The 25,000-nt window shown below is 35.6% G+C and overlaps 2 protein-coding genes, 3 long non-coding RNA genes and 1 other non-coding gene across 9 annotated transcripts in view; 3 read left to right on the top strand and 3 right to left on the bottom strand.

Moving 5' to 3' along the window:
• LOC123698200 overlaps positions 1-1,143 on the bottom strand; it is a 1,905-nt gene extending 762 nt beyond the window's left edge. Inside the window, exon 1 of the ribosomal RNA XR_006752378.1 lies at positions 1-1,143. This exon is cut by the window's left edge and continues 762 nt beyond it. This is a non-coding gene — a ribosomal RNA (small subunit ribosomal RNA).
• A 3,485-nt stretch (positions 1,144-4,628) lies between these two features.
• LOC123695941 lies at positions 4,629-7,327 on the top strand. Its single transcript, XR_006752016.1, has 2 exons — positions 4,629-5,361; positions 5,507-7,327. It is a non-coding gene; the product is annotated as an uncharacterized LOC123695941 (long non-coding RNA).
• Positions 7,328-9,995: 2,668 nt separating this feature from the next.
• On the bottom strand, positions 9,996-11,052 carry LOC123695898. Its single transcript, XR_006752006.1, has 2 exons — positions 10,587-11,052; positions 9,996-10,175 (listed from the first exon to the last, which is right to left on the bottom strand). It is a non-coding gene; the product is annotated as an uncharacterized LOC123695898 (long non-coding RNA).
• A 1,524-nt stretch (positions 11,053-12,576) lies between these two features.
• On the top strand, positions 12,577-15,428 carry LOC123695545 (transcription factor jun-D-like). Of its 4 annotated transcripts, XM_045641434.1 has the most exons (5): positions 12,932-12,975; positions 13,068-13,133; positions 13,241-13,373; positions 14,528-14,612; positions 14,862-15,428. In XM_045641434.1, exons 2-5 carry the CDS (start codon positions 13,075-13,077, stop codon positions 15,344-15,346), a joined length of 762 nt encoding a protein of 253 aa, XP_045497390.1. In that variant the 5' UTR covers positions 12,932-12,975; positions 13,068-13,074; the 3' UTR covers positions 15,347-15,428. The 4 variants fall into 4 exon arrangements, with proteins under 4 accessions (XP_045497405.1, XP_045497398.1, XP_045497382.1 ...); XM_045641449.1 differs by adding an exon at positions 13,765-13,948 and having other exon boundaries at positions 12,577-13,373; XM_045641426.1 differs by having other exon boundaries at positions 12,578-13,133.
• Positions 15,429-15,920: 492 nt separating this feature from the next.
• On the bottom strand, positions 15,921-18,597 carry LOC123695378 (putative nuclease HARBI1). Its single transcript, XM_045641210.1, has 5 exons — positions 17,959-18,597; positions 17,628-17,818; positions 17,069-17,201; positions 16,799-16,940; positions 15,921-16,703 (listed from the first exon to the last, which is right to left on the bottom strand). Exons 1-5 carry the CDS (start codon positions 18,181-18,183, stop codon positions 16,315-16,317), a joined length of 1,080 nt encoding a protein of 359 aa, XP_045497166.1. The 5' UTR covers positions 18,184-18,597; the 3' UTR covers positions 15,921-16,314.
• A 78-nt stretch (positions 18,598-18,675) lies between these two features.
• LOC123695794 lies at positions 18,676-20,203 on the top strand. Its single transcript, XR_006751974.1, has 3 exons — positions 18,676-18,958; positions 19,420-19,602; positions 20,050-20,203. It is a non-coding gene; the product is annotated as an uncharacterized LOC123695794 (long non-coding RNA).
• The last annotated feature ends 4,797 nt before the right edge of the window (positions 20,204-25,000 follow it).

The raw sequence follows: 25,000 nt of genomic DNA, 5'->3' as shown, positions 1-25,000 counted from the left end.
CGCCGAGCCATTGTAGTAACGTCGGCGGATCGCTAGATGACATATTTACGGTTAGAACTAGGGCGGTATCTAATCGCCTTCGAACCTCTAACTTTCGTTCTTGATTGATGAAAACACCTTTGGCAAATGCTTTCGCTGATGTTCGTCTTGCGACGATCCAAGAATTTCACCTCTAACGTCGCAATACGAATGCCCCCAGTTATCCCTATTAATCATTACCTCGGAGTTCTGAAAACCAACAAAATAGAACCGAGATCATATTCTATTATTCCATGCACGAAATATTCAAGCGGCATTTTGAGCCCGCTTTGAGCACTCTAATTTGTTCAAAGTAAAATTGTCGGCCCACCTCGACACTCACTGAAGAGCACCGCGATAGGATTTTGATATTGAACCGGCTTTTAACGACCGGCTCACCGACGATATGCTCCGCAAACGTGTCAGTATCACCGCGGATGCGGTGCACCGACAGCGCGGCGCACAAATGCAACTACGAGCTTTTTAACCGCAACAATTTTAGTATACGCTATTGGAGCTGGAATTACCGCGGCTGCTGGCACCAGACTTGCCCTCCAATTGTTCCTCGTTAAAATATTTAAAGTGTACTCATTCCGATTACGAGGCCTCGTAAGAGTCCCGTATCGTTATTTTTCGTCACTACCTCCCCGTGCCGGGAGTGGGTAATTTGCGCGCCTGCTGCCTTCCTTGGATGTGGTAGCCGTTTCTCAGGCTCCCTCTCCGGAATCGAACCCTGATTCCCCGTTACCCGTGACAACCATGGTAGTCGCAGAAACTACCATCGAAAGTTGATAAGGCAGACATTTGAAAGATGCGTCGCCGGTACTGGACCATGCGATCGGCAAAAGTTATCCAGATTCATCAAAATTAACGACTTCAGACGCCAGGCCCTCCGTCGATTGGTTTTGATCTAATAAAAGCACTCATTCCATCACTGGTCAGAGTTCTGATTGCATGTATTAGCTCTAGAATTACCACAGTTATCCAAGTAACTGAGTAAGATCTAAGGAACCAAAACTGATATATTGAGCCATTCGCGGTATCGCCTTAATACGGCTTGCACTGAGACATGCATGGCTTAATCTTTGAGACAAGCATATAACTACTGGCAGGATCAACCAGGGAGCTAACTAAAGCTTCCGCTAGAGCCTCAAACGTGACACGACGATGCCGCCGCGACGTTCGCTTCTCTATATACATACATATGCGCGCGGCGTGTTTAAATAACATGATATGCAACGGCGGCGACCGTCACACGCACACTATTCACACACGCGCGCGCGCACACGTGGATAAATCTGAACACAGTCAGTTAAATCGTTGAAAGTATCATCTTAACGAGACACCCCTTAACAATTCCCATTCGCATCAAGCGAAGGAAAAATTTTAATATCGATCAACTTTTATGACGCAAACGATCAATCTACGCACGGAGAGTGGAAGGATCGAAAATTGCGACCACATATAAACATCTGATAAAAGCCCATTGGTACATCACAAACGTGTGCGATGTGAGCAATAAAAAATTTTATACTGCCGTTCAATAGTAGTCGTATATTTTTCACGGTCTGCGCTCCGAGAGTGTATCAAGATGCGTAATATTATTTATTACACTACACATATAAAATACAATCTACGAAACTGACAATCTATCAAACCGTCGGCAGACGCAATGTTACTACAGTTACTAATTTCTACTTCTTCTACTACTACTACTAACTACTACTACTACTACTACCACCACTAAAGATTAAAAACTGTATCGCGCCGTATGCACAAACGCTTTTACAATATCATCATCTTCGGGGGTCTTTTATTATTTCATAGAACTAACACACTACTCTACAACTCTGTCAGACTCACCACCAAACACCAACCCCACACCGACACGCGAACGGCGGCAACGAGGAGAGCGCAGAGCACACGGGCGACGCGGTACAACAGCGACGAAATAATGATACATACACATACGTACATACACATACGTACGTACAAATGTCTCGCTGCACACGCGCAACGCCCCCCCGTCTTCGCTAGCCTCGCGCACCGATTGTCTCGCATCCCGGCTACGATGTTTCTGCTTGTTTAATTTTTTCAGATACTATTCACGTATCACGCAGGGCATATGTACATACATACATACATAATACATACATACATACAAACATACGCCGCGCGCGACTAACGCCTCGTGTTTTCAAGGTCAAGTCAAAAAACTTTGCACGCGTGCAGTTACGGCGTGCAGTCGTCAAAAATAATTCATGATTATAAATTTCGTGGTCCATATTAAATAAATTATAAACAACAACAACAACAAACAACAACAACAACAACGACAAAAGAGGGCGACCTTACCTCCGGACTTGATGAAGTGTCCTGAAGGTGTACTTCGAAGACAAAACAAGCCCAAACTCGCCTCACCTAGCTCTACTCGTCTATTAGTTCCAGTAGCAGTCTTCGAAGTACACCTTCAGGTCACTCCATCAAGTCCCGAGGTAAGGTCTCATCATAACTAACAAAACGAGCCCAAACTCGGCACACCTAGCTCTACTCGTCTATTAGTTCCAGTAGCAGTCTTCGAAGTACACCTTCAGGACACTCCATCAAGTCCGGAGGTAAGGTCTCAACATAACTAACAAAATGAACCCAAACTCGATACACCTAGCTCTAATCGTTTATTAGTTCCAGTAGCAGTCTTCGAAGTACACCTGCAGGTCACTCCATCAAGTCCGGAGGTAAGGTCTCAACATAACTAACAAAATGAGCCCAAACTCGGCACACCTAGCTCTACTCGTCTATTAGTTCCAGTAGCAGTCTTCGAAGTACACCTTCAGGACACTCCATCAAGTCCGGAGGTAAGGTCTCAATATAACTAACAAAATGAGCCCAAACTCGGCACACCTAGCTCTAACCGTCTACTAGTTCCAGTAGAAGTCTTCGAAGTACACCTGCAGGTCACTCCATCAAGTCCGGTGGTAAGGTCTCAACATAACTAACAAAATGAACCCAAACTCGGCACACCTAGCTCTACTCGTCTAATAGTTCCAGTAGCAGTCTTCGAAGTACACCTGCAGGTCACTCCATTAAGTCCGGTGGTAAGGTCTCAACATAACTAACAAAACGAGCCCAAACTCGGCACACCTAGTCTCTACTCGTCTATTAGTTCCAGTAGCAGTCTTCGAAGTACACCTTCAGGACACTCCATCAAATCCGGAGGTAAGGTCTCAACATAACTAACAAAATGAGCCCAAACTCGACACACCTAGCTCTAATCGTTTATTAGTTCCAGTAGCAGTCTTCGAAGTACACCTTCAGGTCACTCCATCAAGTCTGGAGGTATGGTCTCAATGTAACTAACAAAACGAGCCCAAACTCGGCATACCTAGCTCTACTCGTCTATTAGTTCCAGTAGCCGTCTTCGAAGTACACCTGCAGGTCACTCCATCAAGTCTGGAGGTAAGGTCTCAACATAACTAACAAAATGAACCCAAACTCGGCACACCTAGCTCTACTCGTCTAATAGTTCCAGTAGCAGTCTTCGAAGTACACCTGCAGGTCACTCCATTAAGTCCGGTGGTAAGGTCTCAACATAACTAACAAAACGAGCCCAAACTCGGCACACCTAGCTCTAATCGTTTATTAGTTCCAGTAGCAGTCTTCGAAGTACACCTTCAGGTCACTCCATCAAGTCTGGAGGTATGGTCTCAATGTAACTAACAAAACGAGCCCAAACTCGGCATACCTAGCTCTACTCGTCTATTAGTTCCAGTAGCCGTCTTCGAAGTACACCTGCAGGTCACTCCATCAAGTCCGGTGGTAAGGACTCAACATAACTAACAAAATGAGCCCAAACTCGGCACACCTAGCTCTACTCGTCTATTAGTTCCAGTAGCAGTCTTCGAAGTACACCTTCAGGACACTCCATCAAGTCCGGAGGTAAGGTCTCAATATAACTAACAAAATGAGCCCAAACTCGGCACACCTAGCTCTAACCGTCTATTAGTTCCAGTAGAAGTCTTCGAAGTACACCTGCAGGTCACTCCATCAAGTCCGGTGGTAAGGTCTCAACATAACTAACAAAATGAACCCAAACTCGGCACACCTAGCTCTACTCGTCTAATAGTTCCAGTAGCAGTCTTCGAAGTACACCTGCAGGTCACTCCATTAAGTCCGGTGGTAAGGTCTCAACATAACTAACAAAACGAGCCCAAACTCGGCACACCTAGTCTCTACTCGTCTATTAGTTCCAGTAGCAGTCTTCGAAGTACACCTTCAGGACACTCCATCAAATCCGGAGGTAAGGTCTCAACATAACTAACAAAATGAGCCCAAACTCGACACACCTAGCTCTAATCGTTTATTAGTTCCAGTAGCAGTCTTCGAAGTACACCTTCAGGTCACTCCATCAAGTCTGGAGGTATGGTCTCAATGTAACTAACAAAACGAGCCCAAACTCGGCATACCTAGCTCTACTCGTCTATTAGTTCCAGTAGCCGTCTTCGAAGTACACCTGCAGGTCACTCCATCAAGTCTGGAGGTAAGGTCTCAACATAACTAACAAAATGAGCCCAAACTCGGCACACCTAGCTCTAATCGTTTATTAGTTCCAGTAGCAGTCTTCGAAGTACACCTTCAGGTCACTCCATCAAGTCAGAAACTAAATATGAAATTTATAATCCCATAAGTATAAAATCTATAAATAAAATGAATGCGTGAAGGATCAAGTTTATTAGGTCAAATATTTTGTATTCGTACAGTGATCTTTTCGTAAACGAGGAGCTGCTTACAAGCGTCACAGTGTCCACTCACAACGGCGGCCGAGCGCAGACTAAAATATTTCATTACAAATTTTTGTGCAATAAATCAAGATGAGCCAGTAAAATAACCCTTATTTCAATCCAATAAGTATCACGCGTTACAACTAAATATGTGAAAAAATAAGGTTTGATTTCTCAGCCTATTTGTAACATTTTGATAGTTTTCTTTGCTACCTTTTTGAGTTGGACATGTCTGCTTACTTAAAATATTTTTAAATCATTAAATTTATTTTATTAAATACATGAAAAATGTTCCTTTATTCAGCACGATATTGTCAATTTTGTGTGAAAGGGCAACGGAAAATATTTTTTATAATATTATAAACCAAAATTTTCGACTAAAAAATTGCTACCATTTAAAGATTAACCCTTAATTCACTACCTGAGTCCATTGGACTCACATCGAACTTTCAAACTATTATATTTTTTTCCCCTGGTGACTTATTTCCTCCACCGTCTCAGTACCTTCCTGCAGTGACGTGGGCACCGCGGTAGCGAGAGGACGTGCGCCTGCGCTGCGTAATAGGTAAGTTATTACGTCGAGTGAGTCCCATGGACTCATACTAGTGAATTAAGTAATATTTTATTTATTTGTTACGATTCTTAAATGTTGCTTATTTGTCGTATTAATGATATAAAAATATGTATTTTAATATTTGTTGTTGTTGTAGGTTTGTAAAATGGATCTAAAACAACATAAAGTTGTAAATATGAATGAAGACCAGGCAGATTCTGTTTTGGAATCATGGATCACACAAATTATGAATGATGAAGATGCGAGCCACTCTGAAACCGAAGACAAGCTATCTAGGACAGAAAGAAAGCATTGTTATCCATGTAATTACAAAAAGAGAACAAAGACTGCACATTCAGGCACTAGATGTCTGAAGCCTGTATGTTTGAGTTGCTCAAAAATGGCATGCCGTCGCTGCCTGCAATCGGTGGCAATACCCCATTGCACGTTTTATTTTTTTGTATAGAAGCGTACATTTTTGTTGTTTATTTTCGGTTTTGCATTCCTTTAGAAGTCTTATAAAATTAAAAAGAGCCATTAGTTAAAAATATTTGCCATTATTGTAGGGCTTTGAAAATAACTCTGTTTTCTAAGACTATTAGAATAAGTTTTTTTTTATTTTTAAGAGTATTTCAGAAGTTTATCCAGTTTTATTATTTTTTTGTAGTGCCTTAATAAACATTTAAAAATAATAATAAAAAAACTTAATAAAAAAAAGAGTTTTATTTGAAAAAAACACGCCAAGAAAATATATGAGTCCAGTGGACTCATGGAAGCTGTTTATGTTAGCAAATTTCACCTAGTGAATTGAGGGTTAAGGATTAATCTATCTATAGTAATTATTAGTTTAATTTGGTTTTGTATTATTTTGTCGCAAAATGTACCGAAAAACTGCTTATTTTTGTCAGATTCGTAAACGCGTCCTTAAGAACATCGTTTTGGTTAGGCTTCCATTATCAAGCAATTTTAAACTTCATTCAATTGACATACAGTTCAAATTATTTTGTACTTTTCAAAGACCTAAGGGAGAGTCTGTTCTGCCAACTTTTAGAAAAAATAAAAACATTTCTAATGTTGGCCCCTCCGATGTAATCATTTAATATTAGATTTAATATTTTAGTTTTAATTATTTATTATTATTTCTTATTTTTTTTTAAACCTTATTTTTGTATATTTTAATTTTAAGCTAATACATTAATAAATTATTTCTTTCTTTCTTCGATTTCTTGTCAATGGTTAAGACTTAAGCATAGACAACCTCTTGATGTTGATTTGTTGTTTGAAATTTGAATTCAAAATGGCGTTTTATTAATTGTTTTGGTGGAAGATAAACAAAATCTGTTCTTCGTATATCGTAGATTTTCTTACTTATTTACTCAGTTAATGTACAGTACATTGAATTTTTTAATTTGTTATATTTCTGCCAAAAGTGAAAGAAGAAGAAAAAGTGTTATGTGTAAACAATGTTAAAATCTTTGTGTAGATAATAATTGATAATAATTATTAATGTGATTTGTGACTAAGTATTTGCAATATATACCCAATGACTGTTCTATTAAAGGAAGATATAAAAAATAATAATTTTTACGAGAAAACTTCTCTATTACGTCATGTTCTGGCTGTAGAATCAATTGGAGAGGAGATAATATTATTATTGTTTTGTCCAAAGAAAACAACGACTTCTTACAATTCCAATATGGCGATCCGAACGGCAACGATATATTGGAAATTTAGAATGAGATTTTAAAATAGAAATCCCGCAAAATATTTCAAGGAAAAGTATAAAATGTGAATCTAGTTGTATTCACATAATATTTAAGCCGAATTAAGTCCTACATGCCTAAATAAAGATATTCAGTAAAATTCAAAATTCAAATGGAATTATCCATTTTTGCTGATAATAGTGAGTTTTAATATTATATAAAAATGTTATATATAGGTAATTATTATTATATTATAATAAACTTATTGATCTACATTGTTGGTGTTTTATTTTTAATTTCCTATAAATTTGAATAAGGATGAGAATTAGTAGTGATGTTACCCAGCATCGAAAATTTTATCGATATCGATATGAAGTTTTATCGATAATATGTACTCAAAGAGACATCACTAGCAACTTCAACTTTTAAATGTTGGCAGCAATGTGGATCATTTTTGACGTGAACTTTTCATAGGTTGGTATATAAGACTTAACCTAAGTAATACAATATGCATATGTGTGCGTGAGCTCGAAATCGAAGTACTGAGTGCCGTCTCTTCCTATACCTATTACTTGCTCTGTGAAGTGTGAAGTTAACCCGTCTAGCGTCATACGCACAGATGTTATGCGTCCCAAGTATGTCGAGGTAGTTTACGAAATCTAGCTTTTTTATGACTACCGAGTTTGAAAATTTTATTTACCCTATTGTTCTATAATTATATGCCATGTATGATATATTTTTGGAAAGAGGAAGAAACTAGTTATAGCATAAAAATGTAATCATGACGATATATTTTTTCTATAAAATTATAAAAAAATTGATTTTCTTTTGTTTTAATTTTAATTGCTTACATACCTACTAACACTTACATGATAATGGTGAGTCATCAAATGATCATATTCACGTTTTCATATCACTACACGATTGCCAAATACATTCACTTATATTTTCACACATTTAACACAACGTATTTCACTATGAATAATAACAAATATCCATTATTCACAAACAAGAAAAAAAGCGCCATTTTGCGTCTTCCGCACTGAAAAGTTGAGACACTTTTTCACTGAGTATTCTTCAAATATCCCTAAAACCAATATCATAAACGTATTCTACGTAAAATTTCCAGTAATATACGTCTCAATTATCACTCATCTAATTATTCCTCTCGGCATAATTCACAATCCAAATATTCGTTGAACAAGACGAACGTTACAAAGTACAAACAGGGGGGGCACACTCAAAACTGTCATGTAAACGCATAGACGACAGCGACGCGGGCGGTGAGTGGTATAACTAAAATTAAAAAAAAGCCGCCATCTTGTAATGATGTGCGACTGTCATTGTCAACCATAGAGGAAGGATGTATATGTTGTCAACCATAGTTTTCAACTTTCGGACGGACGTTGATGCGATTTCGAGGTTATCTCATTAATTGTTTTTGTTAAATATATCTGGTTATCTTTTAAGTTTTTGTTTTGGTTAAGTTTTGTTTTGTGATTTTGTTACTTGTTTTATTATTGTTAACTGTTGTGAACGTTGTGATCATGAGTTTTCAACGGAGGAGAAAACACGCTAGAAGCTTAGAACTTTTTAAAAACTTGAGAATCCTGCCTCTTGCATGTATTTATATCAAAGAAATTTGTATTTTCATAAAAAAACATCCTCAATATTTTAAAACTAATAAAGAAATTGGAAAATTAACAAGATATCCAAACAATTTGTTTTATTGTATGTATGTATGTTTAATGTTTTAATGTATGTTTTTACCGAGGCCTAAATTAACTTTGTACAAAAAAAATGTTCCTTATATAGGTATTCAGATATTTAATAAAATCCCAAAAGACTTGCAAGGGGTTCCTCTTCCAGGATTTAAAAATAAATTTAATAAATACCTACTTATTAGAGAATTGTTTTTACAACCTAAATGAATTTCTGTATGATATGAAAAATGTCTAAATAATATAAAATAATGATATTGATATTAATTGATTGACTGTATGACTAATGATTTATGTATAACCTAATTTTAAATGACAATACTCCTGACTCGTATTTTTACTATAAATATCTAATCATTTTCATTCATTATGTCAATTAATAATAATTATTGTATGCTATGTAGTTATAGTAAAAACATGAATGTTCCTTAATTCTGATCTTAATATCTTTGTATGTACCATGTTTTTATGCAATAAATGATTTATTTATTTATTTATTTAGAACAAAAGCTTTAGTTATTTCAGTGACTGCACTGAAATAACTAAAACTTTTGGTTTTAGCAGATTTTAGAGGTTTTAGCAAGTGTATAGTACCTATATAAATCTCAATTTCAATTTAATAAACGTGAATACTGCTAAAGAAATTGTTTTTTATTCTCACCCCTGGTTGCCCTCATTACTTATTTATTATTTACTCAACTTACAAGGCAACTTATGGAGTGAGAGTATGTTTACAAAAATATTACTAACGCCACAAAAAGAGTGTTGTCACGAAAACGACGCTTTTCTTGGTGTTAGTAATATTTTTGTAAATATACTTTCGCTCCATATCTGGTGCTAAATGTCGATATGCATACTGCATAGCTATATATATATATTTTCCCCTTTTAAAGCATTAGTTATCCTACAAAGTTGCAGATGGCAGCACGTTCCATACATGCACTTATTACCACAGAGTAGCCACTCTATCTCAGTTATACATCCTTCCTCTATGAGTACAAACTATGGCCGATGACGCAACTCAATCAATGATTCACTTTTTTTTTTTTTTTTTTTTGTTTTAGTCGTAGACTGAGAAACTAATAGACAAAGGTACTCTGTAACCGCGACTGAGACAAAGATAGTTTGTCAATGTATAAGTTGAATGTTGCCACAGTATCCGAGCTCCCGGATGTTTTGGAAAGGGTAAATATTTTTAGGAGCAATTAAATAAAACCAGTTATGAGATTTTTCTTTTGTCTTTATAATCAATTTAGTAGATACAAAAAATATAAGCAGATTGATTATTGATGACGAAACACATTTCTTACTTTTTCATTGGCTTGTTCATATTTTACAATATTTTGTGAGAATCCAATCTTTTCTACCACTTCGATCCATTAATTACGTAGGTCTGGATCATCTGGAAACAAATCGATAAACATATGTTAATAATAATTAAGGTAGTTCAGGTTCTCTAAAATTATAAGTGTAATTTTATGTCAATCACAATTATTACTATGAGAAATAATAAATTAAAATATGTTTTCGATGCCGAAGTCTTCCCGAAACACTGGGTTATTATGGGATTTCATATGCATTTACTTTCGAGTTTCGCCATATTGTCAAATCAATATTTTTTATTGATGATCGGGGTATTATTTTTCCCGACACTGGCAACACTTACTTGTTGATGTTTATAGGTTATTGAATGTAAAAATCGATATTACGCTAATATTTTCCTTGTTTTAACGCGAATTGTTGTTACTTTAGGCTAAAGTATAAATAATCATCACTGAGAAACTATAAATAAGGACAATAAAGTCGTACTTACGCGTGAAAAGACACACCGGCAATTTTCTTCTCACTATCGCTTATACATGCAATAACACGACAACGCACCATTCTATTTACTTCGATGTCTATATTAAGATAATTTCACCGTCTTTTCAATGTACTCGTATCGATTTTTTACTAAATAATATCCAAAATTCGAACACCAAGCACGATGAAGGCACGAACTGTCAAAGTTTGTTTCGCAACTCAAGTTGCGGATCTTGAAAAACAGGTTACACACTAAGGGACAAAAAATTGGGTATTTGTGTCTTTGTCTTATGCATTTGTTATGGTATTTTCGCTCTCTTTCTTGTGTAAGTGAGAAAGGTATCGTCATTGGGTCTATTAGTTACTCTGTCTACGGTTTTAGTCTGTATTTCCTGTCTCGGAGTCGTGTCGATTTGAATTATAAATGTTTAAGGCATAGAGAAATATTTTTTATACTGGAAACATTCACTTGTACGTCTCTACTGATGACCTTCAATATCACGGGCCGCGTTACGCACAGCGTTTGTCAGCGCAGGACGCTCTCAGTACAATTTGAGTTACGCTACAACCGCTGTGCGTAGGACGCTACACGGGTTAAGAGGCTGATTCAAGAATGTTCTGCCATATTTTTCATTCTGTCAAACACAACGACAGTGCAGAGATAATTATTCCAAGCCCTGACACCGATATTTTTGTATTAGGCCTTTATTTCTGGCATAAACTTGAAAATATACTCGCCATCTTTGAATGCTCCCCCCCACTCCCCCATGCAACTATTTCACTGTACGAACTATTGAATCGTAAACAATGGACTATTGTTAATTATTTAAAATAATAATTTAAAAAATATATTCATGAGTTTTCAATCTATAGTGGTTTAAAGTTAACTCAAAAATGGACCATTTTCGTAAATTTTCTAAAAAATCTTAGAGAAAGTGTAAGAAATGTTATAGTATGCTATATATTCGTGATCTACTCAATAACCTCTTTCATTTGATACCCCACGCGGCATGTTTTGGAAATGTTTATTTTTTTCTTTGTATGCCATATTTAATAACCGGGGTGCGGGGAAGGGGACCACAAAACTGGTTGGCAACATCTGTCTATAGGATGTCTGGGATCTATACAATATATATCAGAAGTCAGATTTAGGTCCGCTATTTATGCAAACGAACATCTCCTTGGAGCCTGCTCTATGAGCCAAAAAACTGTTATCGTTTGATAAAGCATTTACATTCTCTTGTTTATCGAATTTTTGATGGGTCCGAATTAGGATTATAATGATAACTGCGTTAAAAACAACCGACTTTAAACTTGCACTTGCAACATTTACAAATGCAGACAATTATTATTAAAAAAACAAAATACCCGACTGCACACTAAAAAAAGAGTGATTGAAATGAATCTAATGATACCGCATACATATTTTTTTAAAGGGAAATTTAGAAAAAATATTATTATGTCTTTATCCCGTGGGACTTTTAGGATAAAATGTATCCTATGACACTCCCGTAATCAAGACAAATCTAACGATACCTCATACATCAAAATCCATCAAGCCGTTTAGGCTACAGGTGGTCACAAAGGAAAAGACATACATACATACTTACATACACTCGAAAAACATTACCCTCCTTCTTTGGCAGTCGGGTAAAAATGCTCATAAAATAAAAACTTACTGGGCCTATCCGAATAAAATTTTTATGGGACCAATTCGACACCATCCCGCATCGAACAAAAAAAGAATCACGTAAATCGGTTCAGAAACCTCGGAGTAATCGGTGTACATACATAAAAAAAAAAAAAAAAAAAATTGGTTGTCTGTAAAGTCGGTTTACTGACGATAATTGAACGTGACAACGTCCGATTGTGCTTCTTTGTCGCTCGTTCCGCGCTCTCGTTTCCTCCTTTCGTCTCCTCCTTTTTTTTGAAGTCGGTTAAAAAAAAAGGAGTAGTTTTCCTATTACGGTGGTAGTTATTTCCAGGTAACTCTGTATTAGGTTATATCATCTCCTATTACGGCCCTATTCATAGAACATATTAAAATTACCAGCCCCCCTAGCCAAGTGGCATACGATTTATAGCGTTTCTCTTTCTACAAACGTTGACGCCTTATCGAATACGATAAACGACAGGTAGCCAAGTGGATTAGAACTTGGCGAACGCTTATTCTATTGGATCGTACGCTAATGTCTATGGCTTCGAATTCTAACGTCAGTCAGCGTACGTCAAACTGTCAACTGTCATTCAGTTTGACATTAGTAATGTTGAAAAATATTCTTGAAATATTCAAATTAAACTGCCGAATTCCGAAAACGGAAAAAGTAAAAAGTCAAAAAATTTTTGAAGTGAACTAAAAAATACAGGTTGTGCTTTAAATTATAAAAATACAAATAGAGGTAAGTTAATTTTGCATTTGCAATGAGGCATAAAAAGATATAATGTCTTCAAGGTTTAAATTTAATTTATTTATGTGTACTTATTTTTCTAGTTTAGAAATGGAGAGACTGCGCGCCAGTCAGGAGCAATTTTCTGCTCTTATAGAATTCATGGAAAGGTACTATTAAAAAAATACAGTTTTGATTCCAAACTTGCTTCAATATTTTTATAATAAACAATGAAATCATTAATACCAAGTGCTTCATTGGTGTGTGTTACCCATAGGTATGGTGACCTCTCGCGACCACAGCGGGGACCTCAGGGTCGACTAAAAGCCGACCAAATGTGGGCAAGGCTCACATTATTACTTAATTCAGTTGGTGGTGGGGTTCACAAATCACAAGAGAAGTGGAAGAAAGTAAGTTTGAACTTGCATCTTGTTAACCTAGCTGTATATTTCAAACTCTCAATTGTTTTGCTATTAACTTGCATCTTGTTAACCTAAGTGTACATTGCAAACTCTCAATTGTTTTGCTATTCACTTGCATCTTGTTAACCTAAGTGTATATTGCAAACTCTCAATTGTTTTGCTATTTACTTGCATCTTGTTAACCTAAGTGTATATTGCAAACTCTCAATTGTTTTGCTATTAACTTGCATGTTGTTAACCTAAGTGTATATTGCAAACTCTCAATTGTTTTGCTATTTACTTGCATCTTGTTAACATAGCTGTATATTTTAATATATTCATTTATTTTGCTATTGCCCTTTTCATGCACCGCTTTAACTCACAACATGTAAACCTAAAGGTCTGGGCAGATTGGAAGACTAAAACAAAAAAAAAAGAAAATGTTGATTTCCAACCACACAAATGGTACTGGTGGTGGTCCAAGCAGCAGGCTGTCTCTAACAGTTTTGGAAGACCGAGTCTGTGCCATACTGGGAGAGACTGCTGTTCTTGGTCAAGCTGGCATACAAGAGCATGGCTTTAATGTTAGTACTATTATATTATAGCAACTTTACGTATCACACCAATTCCTCTGTAACTTGCATGGCCAATAATAGATATTTATTTTGAAAGAGATTACATATAAGCCTCTTTCAACTTGTGTAAAATGAATTGTATTAAATAAATAAAACAAATAAACAGCTTGAAAATCTATACTAATATAATAAAGCTGAAGAGTTTGTTTGTTTGATTGAACACGCTAATCTCGGGAAATACTGGTCCGATTTGAAAATTTCTTTCGATTTTAGATAGCCCACTTATCGAGGAAGGTTATAGGCTATATATATCATCTCGCTAAGACCAACAGGAGCAGAGCACTGCAGGTAAAACTACGGAGCACAGCTAGTGTTTGAAAATGTAATTCCATCACAATATAATTAATAGATATTTAATGTTGATGAGAACATTAAATATCTTTTAATTATATTTTATTCTTTATAAATCTATATCAATTATACAAAATACTTAGCTAACAATTCCTAATCGTAACATTTGTAAGTGTTAAGAGTATATGATAAAAGTTATAAATAACTAATATATTGATAAAAATAAATATTTTTCAGGCGCCACCAGTACCAAGGGAAGAACCCATTCCTGAAGATGTGGAAATTGAAATTCCTGTAGGCTTAGAGAATTTTAATTATAATAGTAAGTTTTATTAAACTCTATTTACTTATTAAATTAGCCTTCTTCTAGGAGCTGTTTTCAATCGTCATAATATAGTTTAATCGATAATAATTGAACATAATTCATTAAATGACTTGAATAAATTAGTCTTTGCTTGTATCCTAGAGAATATTATTCAACAGATGGAATGGATGAACATTTCTAATTTATAATATAAGTGGAAGTCAGAATTATATTTGCCTCCTTAACATTATTTTCATTACTCAACAGCAAGTGTTCCAACATTGCCAGCATCACCGCTACTGCTAGACCCACAGCCCTCACCACCACCACCACCAGTACGTCCGCCGCCCCCTCTACCGCGTTCTCCTCCGCGTCCCACTGGTCGACGGTCATCGGCGTCACCGCGATCTGCGACTGCCTCGCCGCGACATGGGATGCAGAGAGCTCGCAGGAATCGCGGCTTAACGCCATTTGACCGGGCCGCTACAGAATTTGTGGCGGTTGAACAACGACGCCTTGCACTGGAGGAGACGCGAGAGAAGCTTTCCCATGAGCGAGAAAGGGAAAGGGAAAAGCTTCTCCATGAACGTGAGAGGGAGCGTGAGGAACTTTTCCACCAAAGAGAAATGAAGCGACTGCGGCTGGAGTCGCTAAAGGTTGAGGCAAATCGCGAGCAAACTAGGGTGATGCAGCAAATAGCTGTTATCGGGCAAAGGTTGCTCGAGATATTGCCTCAAGGGCCCGCATCTTAATTTTTTTTTTCATAGAGTTTTAAGTGTATTATTTAGTGCCTTTCTTTTTATTTTTTTTAAGTGCTTGTTTTAGATTTTAATATTTTAATTTAATAGTTTAAGTACAGTATTTTCTGTCCTCAGTCTTTAGTTGTTTTACTTTTTACACGCTTTTTATTAGCTTCACCTGTATGTTTGAATGTTTGTTTGTAACCGACTTCTTTGGGCGCGATTTTGACCCACTTTAAACGGCCAGATTTCGTTCAAACTTTGTAGATTTATTGAGGACCGATGACAATACACTAATTTGATAAAATTATTCCATTTTTCAATTTGCAAAAAGCGTGTTTTTTAGTTTTTTTTAAACTATTATTATATATATCTTTAAATTTAATAGGATTTATATGTACTTAATTTATTTTAAGTGTTTGTTTTAGATTTTAATATTTTAATTTAATAGTTTAAGTACAGTATTTTCTGTCCTCTGTCTTTAGTTGTTTTACTTTTTAATCTTTAAATTTTATAGGATTTATATGTACTTAATTTGTTTTAAGTGTTTGTTTTAGTTTTAAGAATATTAAATAAAACATATATATACATAATAATAGTATATTTTATTACTTAATTAGTTAAGTAGTTTATACCACCATTAATTCAGTACACACTTTTTTAAATACTAACAAAAAATACAATAATAAAAATTACAAACTTAAAAATATAAAAAACAGGTTGAGGCTGCAACAATGATCAATTTTTTCACCTATGACCTGCACTAAAATATGAGCAGTTATCAGAAACTTTAAAAGGATTAATATATACTGTAACTAATGCAGTTTCATTATTTAAATCTGTGTAGGTAAACAAAATAATGTTTTAGGAGCGAAAAAATATTATACAAAACTACTTGGTCAGGCATACTAAATTAGGCTTAAAAGTAATACACATTAAAACTACACACAACACACTTTAAAAAATTCAAAAATAACCTACTAAACTAATCTATTAACTAAATTATTTAGCATTATTCTGCCACTCATCAGCTCATCTTGGTTGCTGGAAATGGGTCCAACCCCCACACTCGGTTCATCACCATCCTCTTGTTGCTCAGCCATATTATTAGGGGGAGGTAATTTAGCATCCAGTGCAATATTGTGCAGAACACAACATGCAATAGTTACCTCACTGGCAACACGAGGATGGTAATGGAGTGTACGATGCTTCAGCAAGCATCTCCAACGAGCCTTCAATACACCAAAACATCGTTCAATACAATTGCGTGCCTGTAAATGGCGTGTAGTGTACACCTCTGCTCGAGAACCTGGTTCGGCATTTAAAATTGGTGTCATCAGCCACGCTCTCTGTGGGTATCCAGAATCACCTTAAACAAATAATGTAGTTAAAGAGCTTTATAAATTATAACTCCAATATTTTTATGATAAATATGTAGAAGTAGGTAGGAATTAAATGATTTACCTAATAGCCACGTCAATTCACCATTTTCGTGAAGTCCACGCATGTATGGTTCCACTTCACTGGATGACCATATGAAGGAATCATGCGTGGCTCCACCATATTTTGCATTGACATTGATAATCTTTAAATTATCATCACATATCTGAAAAAAAAAATTTAAGTTATAAAAAATATTCTATTTGCAGTTGCTTTGTTATTTTGTTTTAATGAAACATGATTAAAAACAATGCTTACTAACTAATAATACATATGCAAAGAAAAATAGCTTACCATTTGCACATTTAAGGAATGGTATCCTTTTCTGTTAAAATAATTCTGTTCATCAATGTGGGGTTTTACAATTGATATGTGAGTGCAATCTATGCATCCAATTACCCCTGGCAATTGAAATTTCCTTTGAAATCTGTAATTAGGTACATTCACATTTTATAATCAAAGACAATTACCTACATATATTAAACATATAATACAATTGTTAAAAAGACTTTCAAATGAATTTGTCATAATATTTTGTAAACCTTTAAAACATTTAGAATTGAACAGAAACAAACATTTTGTGGTATAATAGAATTGTTTGTGACTACAATAGCAGCAACCTTCTTCAATGCAAAGGATTATGTTATTTATTAAAATTGTACAAAACATTGAAAGTTTTTTTTTTTTTTTATGTCAGAGCAAGCAACTTAAGCATAAGAAATAAACACTTGCAACATAAGAAGTGTTGCAGGTGCTTTGCCGGCCTTTTATGGACAAATAAGCTCTTTTCTTGAAGGCCCCAATGTCGTAGTTGTACATTGAAAGTTATAAATAAATTAATAAAAACACTTACTCTTGTCGAATTCTTGTTCTTTCTTGGTGTGTTTGAGGGAAAACTATCCATTTTTTCACTATCCGAGGACTGTTGAGTGCCTCCACAACTTGCCTAATGCATCTACTTGTAGTGCGTTGTGGCAAATGTTGTGTGACACCCACAATTCTCTGATAGGATCCCGTTGCGAAGAAACTCAGAGCGCAAAGAACCTACGAATATAAGTAGAATTAGGATACGTAATATAGGTACCTAATAGATGTGCACAACACATGCCTTTCATTGGGCATTTAAAATATCGGACATCACTAATAATATTATAAACAATCGCAGTGAAGAAACTGTGGATTACCTTTACTTCCAAAGGAATTTCTTTAGTCCCCCGTATGTTTGTTTCGTTACGTAGGCTGCAGCAAAGCTCGCTAAAAGTTTTTTTATTTAACCTAAAACGCTCCTGAAACAATTGTTCCGGCATTTCATTGATTGTCTCTAAACTCCGTCTGGACGCATTTCTTTTTTGGCGCCTGAGCCAAAGTTCTTCATCGTGCGCAGCTTTTAAAAGTCTCAAAGCGTGCATTTTATGAAAACTAAAATTTTATAATCACTAAACACAACACGAAACTTCGACAGCTGATTATAAAATCGCCATTTTGTTTCGATTTCTACAAGATGTTATAGCGTACGCTAGTTATCGAACGCCCATTGGCGTAGTCTCCTGTCAAAAGTGCCACTTGGCTAAGCATTTGTATGGCGCCTGTCGTATGACTTAGGTAACGTTTCGTCACGTTTCGTCTAATAGAATAGAAAAACATTGCCACTAGCCACTTGGCTACCAATTTTCGTTTCGTTACGCTGGGTCACGTGACGTATCTCCAGCTTATGTCAATCTCATACATTCGTTTATCTATTCTATCAAACGCAATGACTAAGGAATCCTATGGACAGGGCATATTGTTCTATACAAACAACTGATTATACAAATATCATGCATTTCGATACCGAAATAATAAAACTAATACTGTCTCTTTCTAACTAATGAATATTCTGATATGTGAAAAAATATGACTATACGTCAGTCAGTGCTAATTCTATACCGCTTGACATTTGAAGTTAGCTCAAATACCTACTGTGGCCGGTCGCCATTTTATGTTCTCGTTAATACGATGTACATGCTCTGTCATTGCTCCGTAGTAAACATTGAAAAATATTGAATATTTTTGTGATTGTGACAAACATTTGTGTCTAAAACATATAGAGTGGTCAAGGACAAATAGTGGCATAATGCCAAAGCGCAGTATTGTGAGATGTGGCTCCGGAAAGAATGAAAACCAGAAAAGTTTGTCTTTGCACCGGTATGTATACGTTTTGACTGAAATATTAGTTATTTCTTTGCTGATTTAGTTATTTTCATGTATATTGAATTAAGGAGTATTCACAGACTATGTTCAGTGCAAAATTGTTACCAAATATAGCTTTATTTTGTATATTTTCGTTCTAGTAAAATAATGAATTTGGGTGCTAGTGATGGCTTATAATATCGACATCAGCAAAATGTTCGATGATGACGTGCGTCTCCCAAGGCTGTGTCATTAATCTTAAGAATAGTTGCTTTGGTGAATACACTTCCAAAATAACAAATTAATTTTGCCAAGAGCAGCAGAAGGAAAAATAAAACACTTAAATTTACCTAATATGAATTTTAACTTAAGTAAGATTAATCGCTTTTATAGTACCTACTTTAATTAAAAATGTATTTATAAATAAGTCAGGTCAGGACTAAAATTATAATAACCTAAATATTCATTTTTTGAAGGTTACCAAGAAGTGAAAATAGAAAAGGAGAATGGTTAGAAGCAATTGAAACTGAATATATCAAGCCAAATGTAAAGGATATATCATAGTACATTTCCCAGAAAGTGCTTTCAATAGAACAATGGATGTGATTAGTCTGCACGATGATGCTACACCAGTATGTCTGCCGCTGCATTCACACAGGGTGAGGTTTTTATCTGTAGACACGTGATGTCTTCCAATTTACTTTTGGTCTTTTTATTTAGATTTAGGGCTGTCATTTATAATCTAACGTTTCTCCTATTTTGAAGGAGGCCTGTGAACAAACTGAGATGGTTTTATATGATTTTTTGAGTACAAACTTGGGTGATATTTGGTTGTTGAAATGTTATTGACTGAGGGAAAGTGCAATTTACTTTAAATACATGGGGTGTTTTAAGTTATTTTTCTATTCTTTATAAATTTATATATATAAAGCATTTGAATGCCATAAAACCAAAAATATAAATTCAAATTCCGCTATTGTAAGCCCTAATGTTGATATTAATTTCAAACCATCAGCATTGCCCTTTTAATTAAAATGTATTGCATTTTAGTTTAAATGTAAAGTGAACAATGCTAGTTAATGTAAACTGTGACATTTCATTTCCAGGTACCAGTTGAGCCTCAAATCCCGAACTCAAAAATGAACAGAGTGAATCCGAGTGCATCCCAGGCTGCACAAAATAGTTTAGCTCTATAATTTTCTCTGTTATTATATATTATTGTTTTTTTGTCTATTATTTATAAATAAATAAATTACTGTATATTGTGTTGTTCATCGTAATAAAATACTATTATATACCTGTATTATTATATATGTTGTTTCATTATATTACATTCCTCAAAACTGAAATTACCAAATTGTAAGTCTACCGTAATCCTTATATCGAAGTCAAAATTGAACTGGATTTATCAAATTATACAGCTATCTTGTCCTGCGAGGTTGCTGGTGTTTTACAAGTAACCCTGTATAGGTGTTACCGTCACGAGCAGCCATCGCCATACTTAATTTTATTAATTGGCATTGTCATTTTTTCCATTTGTAATTTTACGTCTATGTTTTGTACAATAAAGTTAAAATAAATAAAAAAGAGTGTGTGTTTATGTACACGCGTTAGAAGTTACTTCTTTGGCGTATGGACAAAATACTAGAATATACAACTTGAACATAGTTATCAATTTTCATACCACCTAGAACTTATTTCATGCTGTTAATTTTAGGTGTCGGTGTGCGCGCGCATCGTAAAAATTCACTCTCACTTATATATATGTCACTTCCATGTGATTCCATATTCATTGATCAAACGTTACGCTAATAGAAAGCCACTTGGCTAGGGGGGCAGAGACGTTAGAGCGTTTTCACATTGTCCGGTCCGATATCGGATATCCCGCTCCCGAAGAAAATGTTCCAACTACAGAGGAATAGCGATATTGCCCACGGCGTATAAAGTACTCTCGTATATTATACTGGGTCGCCTAGAACCTTACACAGAGAAAATCTTGGGAGATTATCAATGCGGCTTTCGAAAAAACCGCAGCACAACAGACCAAATCTTTCTCTTGAGACAGATTATGGAGAAAAGGTGGGAGTATGCACAGAGCCTTCACATCCTATTCGTGGACTTTATCAAAGCATATGACAGCGTCGACAGGGATTCACTCTATAACATCTTGAGACTTTTCCAAATCCCTGAAAAACTGGTAAGAATGGTAAAAGTAGCTACTGAAACCAGTAAAATGAAAGTCAAGGCTTGTCGAGGCTTTACTGATGTATTTGAAGTCACCACTGGGCTAAAACAAGGAGATGCACTTTCACCAATTCTGTTCAATCTTGCTCTAGAATACCTTATTAGAAAAATCCTGATACTTGAGGGCGGGATTGAGCTCAACGGCAATCACAAAGTTATTGGATACGCTGACGATCTAGCGCTTCTAGGACAACGTGAACAAGATCTTACGTTAATGGCTAAGACACTAGAATCGGAAGGTCTTAAGATTGGCCTTAAGATAAGCGGGGAAAAAACGGAATACCTACATATGAAAAGGTACAAAGATACTAGAGTGTGTAGGAAAAATCTGGTAACCGGAGATACTACATACCTAGGAACAGACTCCTTTAAATATCTAGGTTGCACAGTTACGGACACTAACCGCCGAGAAGCCGAAATAGATATCCGCATCCAAAACGCACTAAGATGCTCAGCAGCGCTCCATAAAATCCTTGTGTCCAAGATTATAAGCAGGAAAACAAAGGTCAAAATCTATAAAACCATTATTAGACCAATCCTAATGTATGGGTGCGAATCGTGGACACTAAGCCAGAAAGAAGAACAGAAGCTCTTAGTTGCGGAAAGGAAAATACATCGGAAAATCTTAGGACCTACAAAAACTGATGAGGGAACTTGGAGAATGAGGAAAAATCTAGACATCGAAGATCTCATCCGTGAACCCAACATTATTGGTGAGACAAAAGCTGCCCGCCTTCGATGGATCGGTCACCTAGAAAGGATGCCAAACGATCGCGCTGCGAAGAGGGTGTACATGAGCAAGCCGATCGGTAGGCGCCCCGTCGGCCGACCTCGTCACCGTTGGAGAGACGAAGTCCAAAAAGATCTGGACATCCTTCAAGTAGAAGACCTCAACACCAGGGCGCTAAGGCGCGAAACCTGGAAACTTTTGGTGTCGGAGGCCAAGATCCTCTTTGGGTCGTTGCGCCGTTGAAGTAAGTAAGTAAGATATCGGATATCGGACGCCGATAGCCGATATCCGATATCGGAGGCTAAGTAAAATGTATGATTTACGCACCTGTCTTTCACATTGTCCGGTCCGATATCGGATATCGGAGCCAACACCGATATTCCCGTGAACTATCGGACGATAATGTTCAGTGTTACCAGCTCAATTTTCGAAAAGGTAGTATACCAACAGCAAAAAAAGCACTAGTTTGTGTATTTTCAGTCATTTCTAGGCGCTAAATGTAAAAAAAAAATCCTTTCATTTACTTTAAACCTTTTTATTAAGAAAACATTCATTTAAGTATTTAAAGGCATTAAAAATACGATTTATACGGGAGCTATTTTAATATCGTCCTATAATATACGGCAATTGGCTGAACTGAAGTAAACAAAAATATATTGTGTTCTTAAATTCAACCGTATCTTCGAAATATTAGTATCTTTTATCTTTATTTACTCATTCTGCCTCGCTCCTCCTCCTACTCGGACTACTGTTGTGCTGTAAGCTGTTTATTGTATTGTTGTCATTGAGTCACAGATTTAGTGCTTTGTTTTAGCGCCGATATCAAACCTGTATAATAAATAGCACATCTAAATAATATTAAGTAATTAATAATATCAAATCTTTTTTATATTTTACTTTTCCAGCTGTTTTTGAAGTCGGTTTCTTTATTGTAGTTATTTTTACTGTATGTACAACTACGATCTATCAGTTGATTTTTTTTAAATCAAACCCTTTTTATTGAAAAGAAAATTTACAATACGGCAATTTTGTTTAGTTTTCTCTAAAATTTCAGAATTAGAATGCGGCAACCCTTAGACTAAGGATTGGTCTCCGCGCGCGCGCTACGACTAGATACCGCTCCACCTAAAAACAATAGCTCCGTGAGTGCGGCAACTCAGTTCTGTAGTGTGTGTAAGGCAATTTGTAAGGACGCTAGTGTGTGTGAAGAATTGTACTGCCAGCTACATAAATTTTACCCCATAAATGGGAAATGGGCTATCTTGGAAAGAAGTTTGAAAAATATTTTCATTTCATTTTGGCCTTGCCGGGAATCGAACCCATGAACATGTGACTCAAATCCACTTGCGATGCCACTATACTATCACAAAGGTTTTTTAAAAGTAAAAAAGCAGTAATAAAAAAATAACATATGAGTCAGTTAAAACAAGGTTAAACAGAAATAAATTATTGTTATTATCATTTTTTTTATAATATGCGTTAGTACCTAATAGTATTGAAAAAAAAAAAACATTATGAATAAAATAAGTTCAAATTAAAAGTGTGTTTTTGGGATATGCAGTACGGCAACACTAAATGGCGTCGTATTTTCGTAAACAACATTTTCAAAGTACAGGTGAAATATCGAATAATACGATTATTCCTGATGTTACGTGATCCCAGTGTCTTTCTTATTATTTGTTGTATTTTTTTTAAACAGTTTTATGGCACAAACAGGCATTTTACTTCAGGTTTTGTCCAAAATCTTTAGAAACTATCGGTACACCCTCTCCACACAATGCTCGTGACACGACTGGCTCGGGTACGCCGATTTCGGCGTACTTTTAGTTGCCGCATTTTTCGAGTACGCCGGCGGTATCTAGTCGTAGCGTGCGCGGAGACCAATCCATAATCTAAGGCGGCGACCCTAAATTTTGTCAAGAACGCGCGGCGACTTTTGAGCTTGTTTACTATTTTGGTTGTCATGGCTATATTATTATTAGTCTGTGGTACTATGTACATTGCGGAATCTGTGACTGTGAATTAGTTTAGTTTAATTTATTTCTGTTTAAATATTTGCACCCCCAGATATTAGGTAGAATGTACATATTAGCACTATAAAATTGTAATAACAGCACCTACATTTGTAAATGTAATTTGAATTTGTATTTGCTAGTTTCGTCGCTTTAATACTGAGTTGAATTTTTTTTTTATTTTATTTGTATAAGAACATAACAGTCATACATGATTTAATATAAAAAAGTTCTAAAATTCACTACGACCACACAACATGTTCTAATAATAAAAAAAGAAAAACAGCATATTAAAAAAACAAGCCTCACAATGAAATTGAATATTGAAACTAGATTCTGACTCTGCAGAGGGTACAAATCCATACTCCGCAGTCAGCAGATTAAACCGGTTTGAAAAACATCAGTTTATTTATTACTATTTATTTCATTTAAAATAAAGTTTATTTTTTGTAACACAAATGCATCCACTGTTTATTTTAATTCCCAATATATCTACTTTTCCAGTTTCTGGCAACACTCATGTTATCGGGACGATATTATCGGATAATGTGAAAGGGCAAATTGTGTCCGATATCGGATATCGGCTATCGGCTATCGGCTTCCGATATCCGATATCGGATCGGATAATGTGAAAACGCTCTTACTCTAAAAATCGAAATCTGACATCTAGAATCGAATGCATTGATTACTTGTGAATAAAAATCATCATAAATTAATAAATTCGATTGACAAATATTTCAAATCCGTATCGATTAATTCACTTTAATCGATGTTTTTAAGCAGGTTACCTCTCTTTGAAGATAAAATTGATAGACGTCAAATGTTGCCTATTAAATTGGCTCGACTATAATATTTCACTTGCATAAGTAAGTAATGCATTTACCAAAAATCGTAAATGATCGAAAACATGATTTTATACATCATTTTTATTTTAATACAGATTATAACACTCTTCGCTAAGGATGGTAACACTTATTTCTTGTGTCTATGGTCATTCGATGGATTTCAAAACGAACAATGTTGTTTATGAAAATTCAAAAAGTACGATACAATTGTGCGTTTGGTATAACA

The sequence above is a fragment of the Colias croceus genome, chromosome 1, assembly GCF_905220415.1.
Source record: "Colias croceus chromosome 1, ilColCroc2.1".
NCBI lineage: Eukaryota > Metazoa > Arthropoda > Insecta > Lepidoptera > Pieridae > Colias > Colias croceus.
The sequence above is the reverse complement of the archived record's forward strand: the minus strand, read 5'-3'. Positions and strand labels throughout refer to the sequence as shown.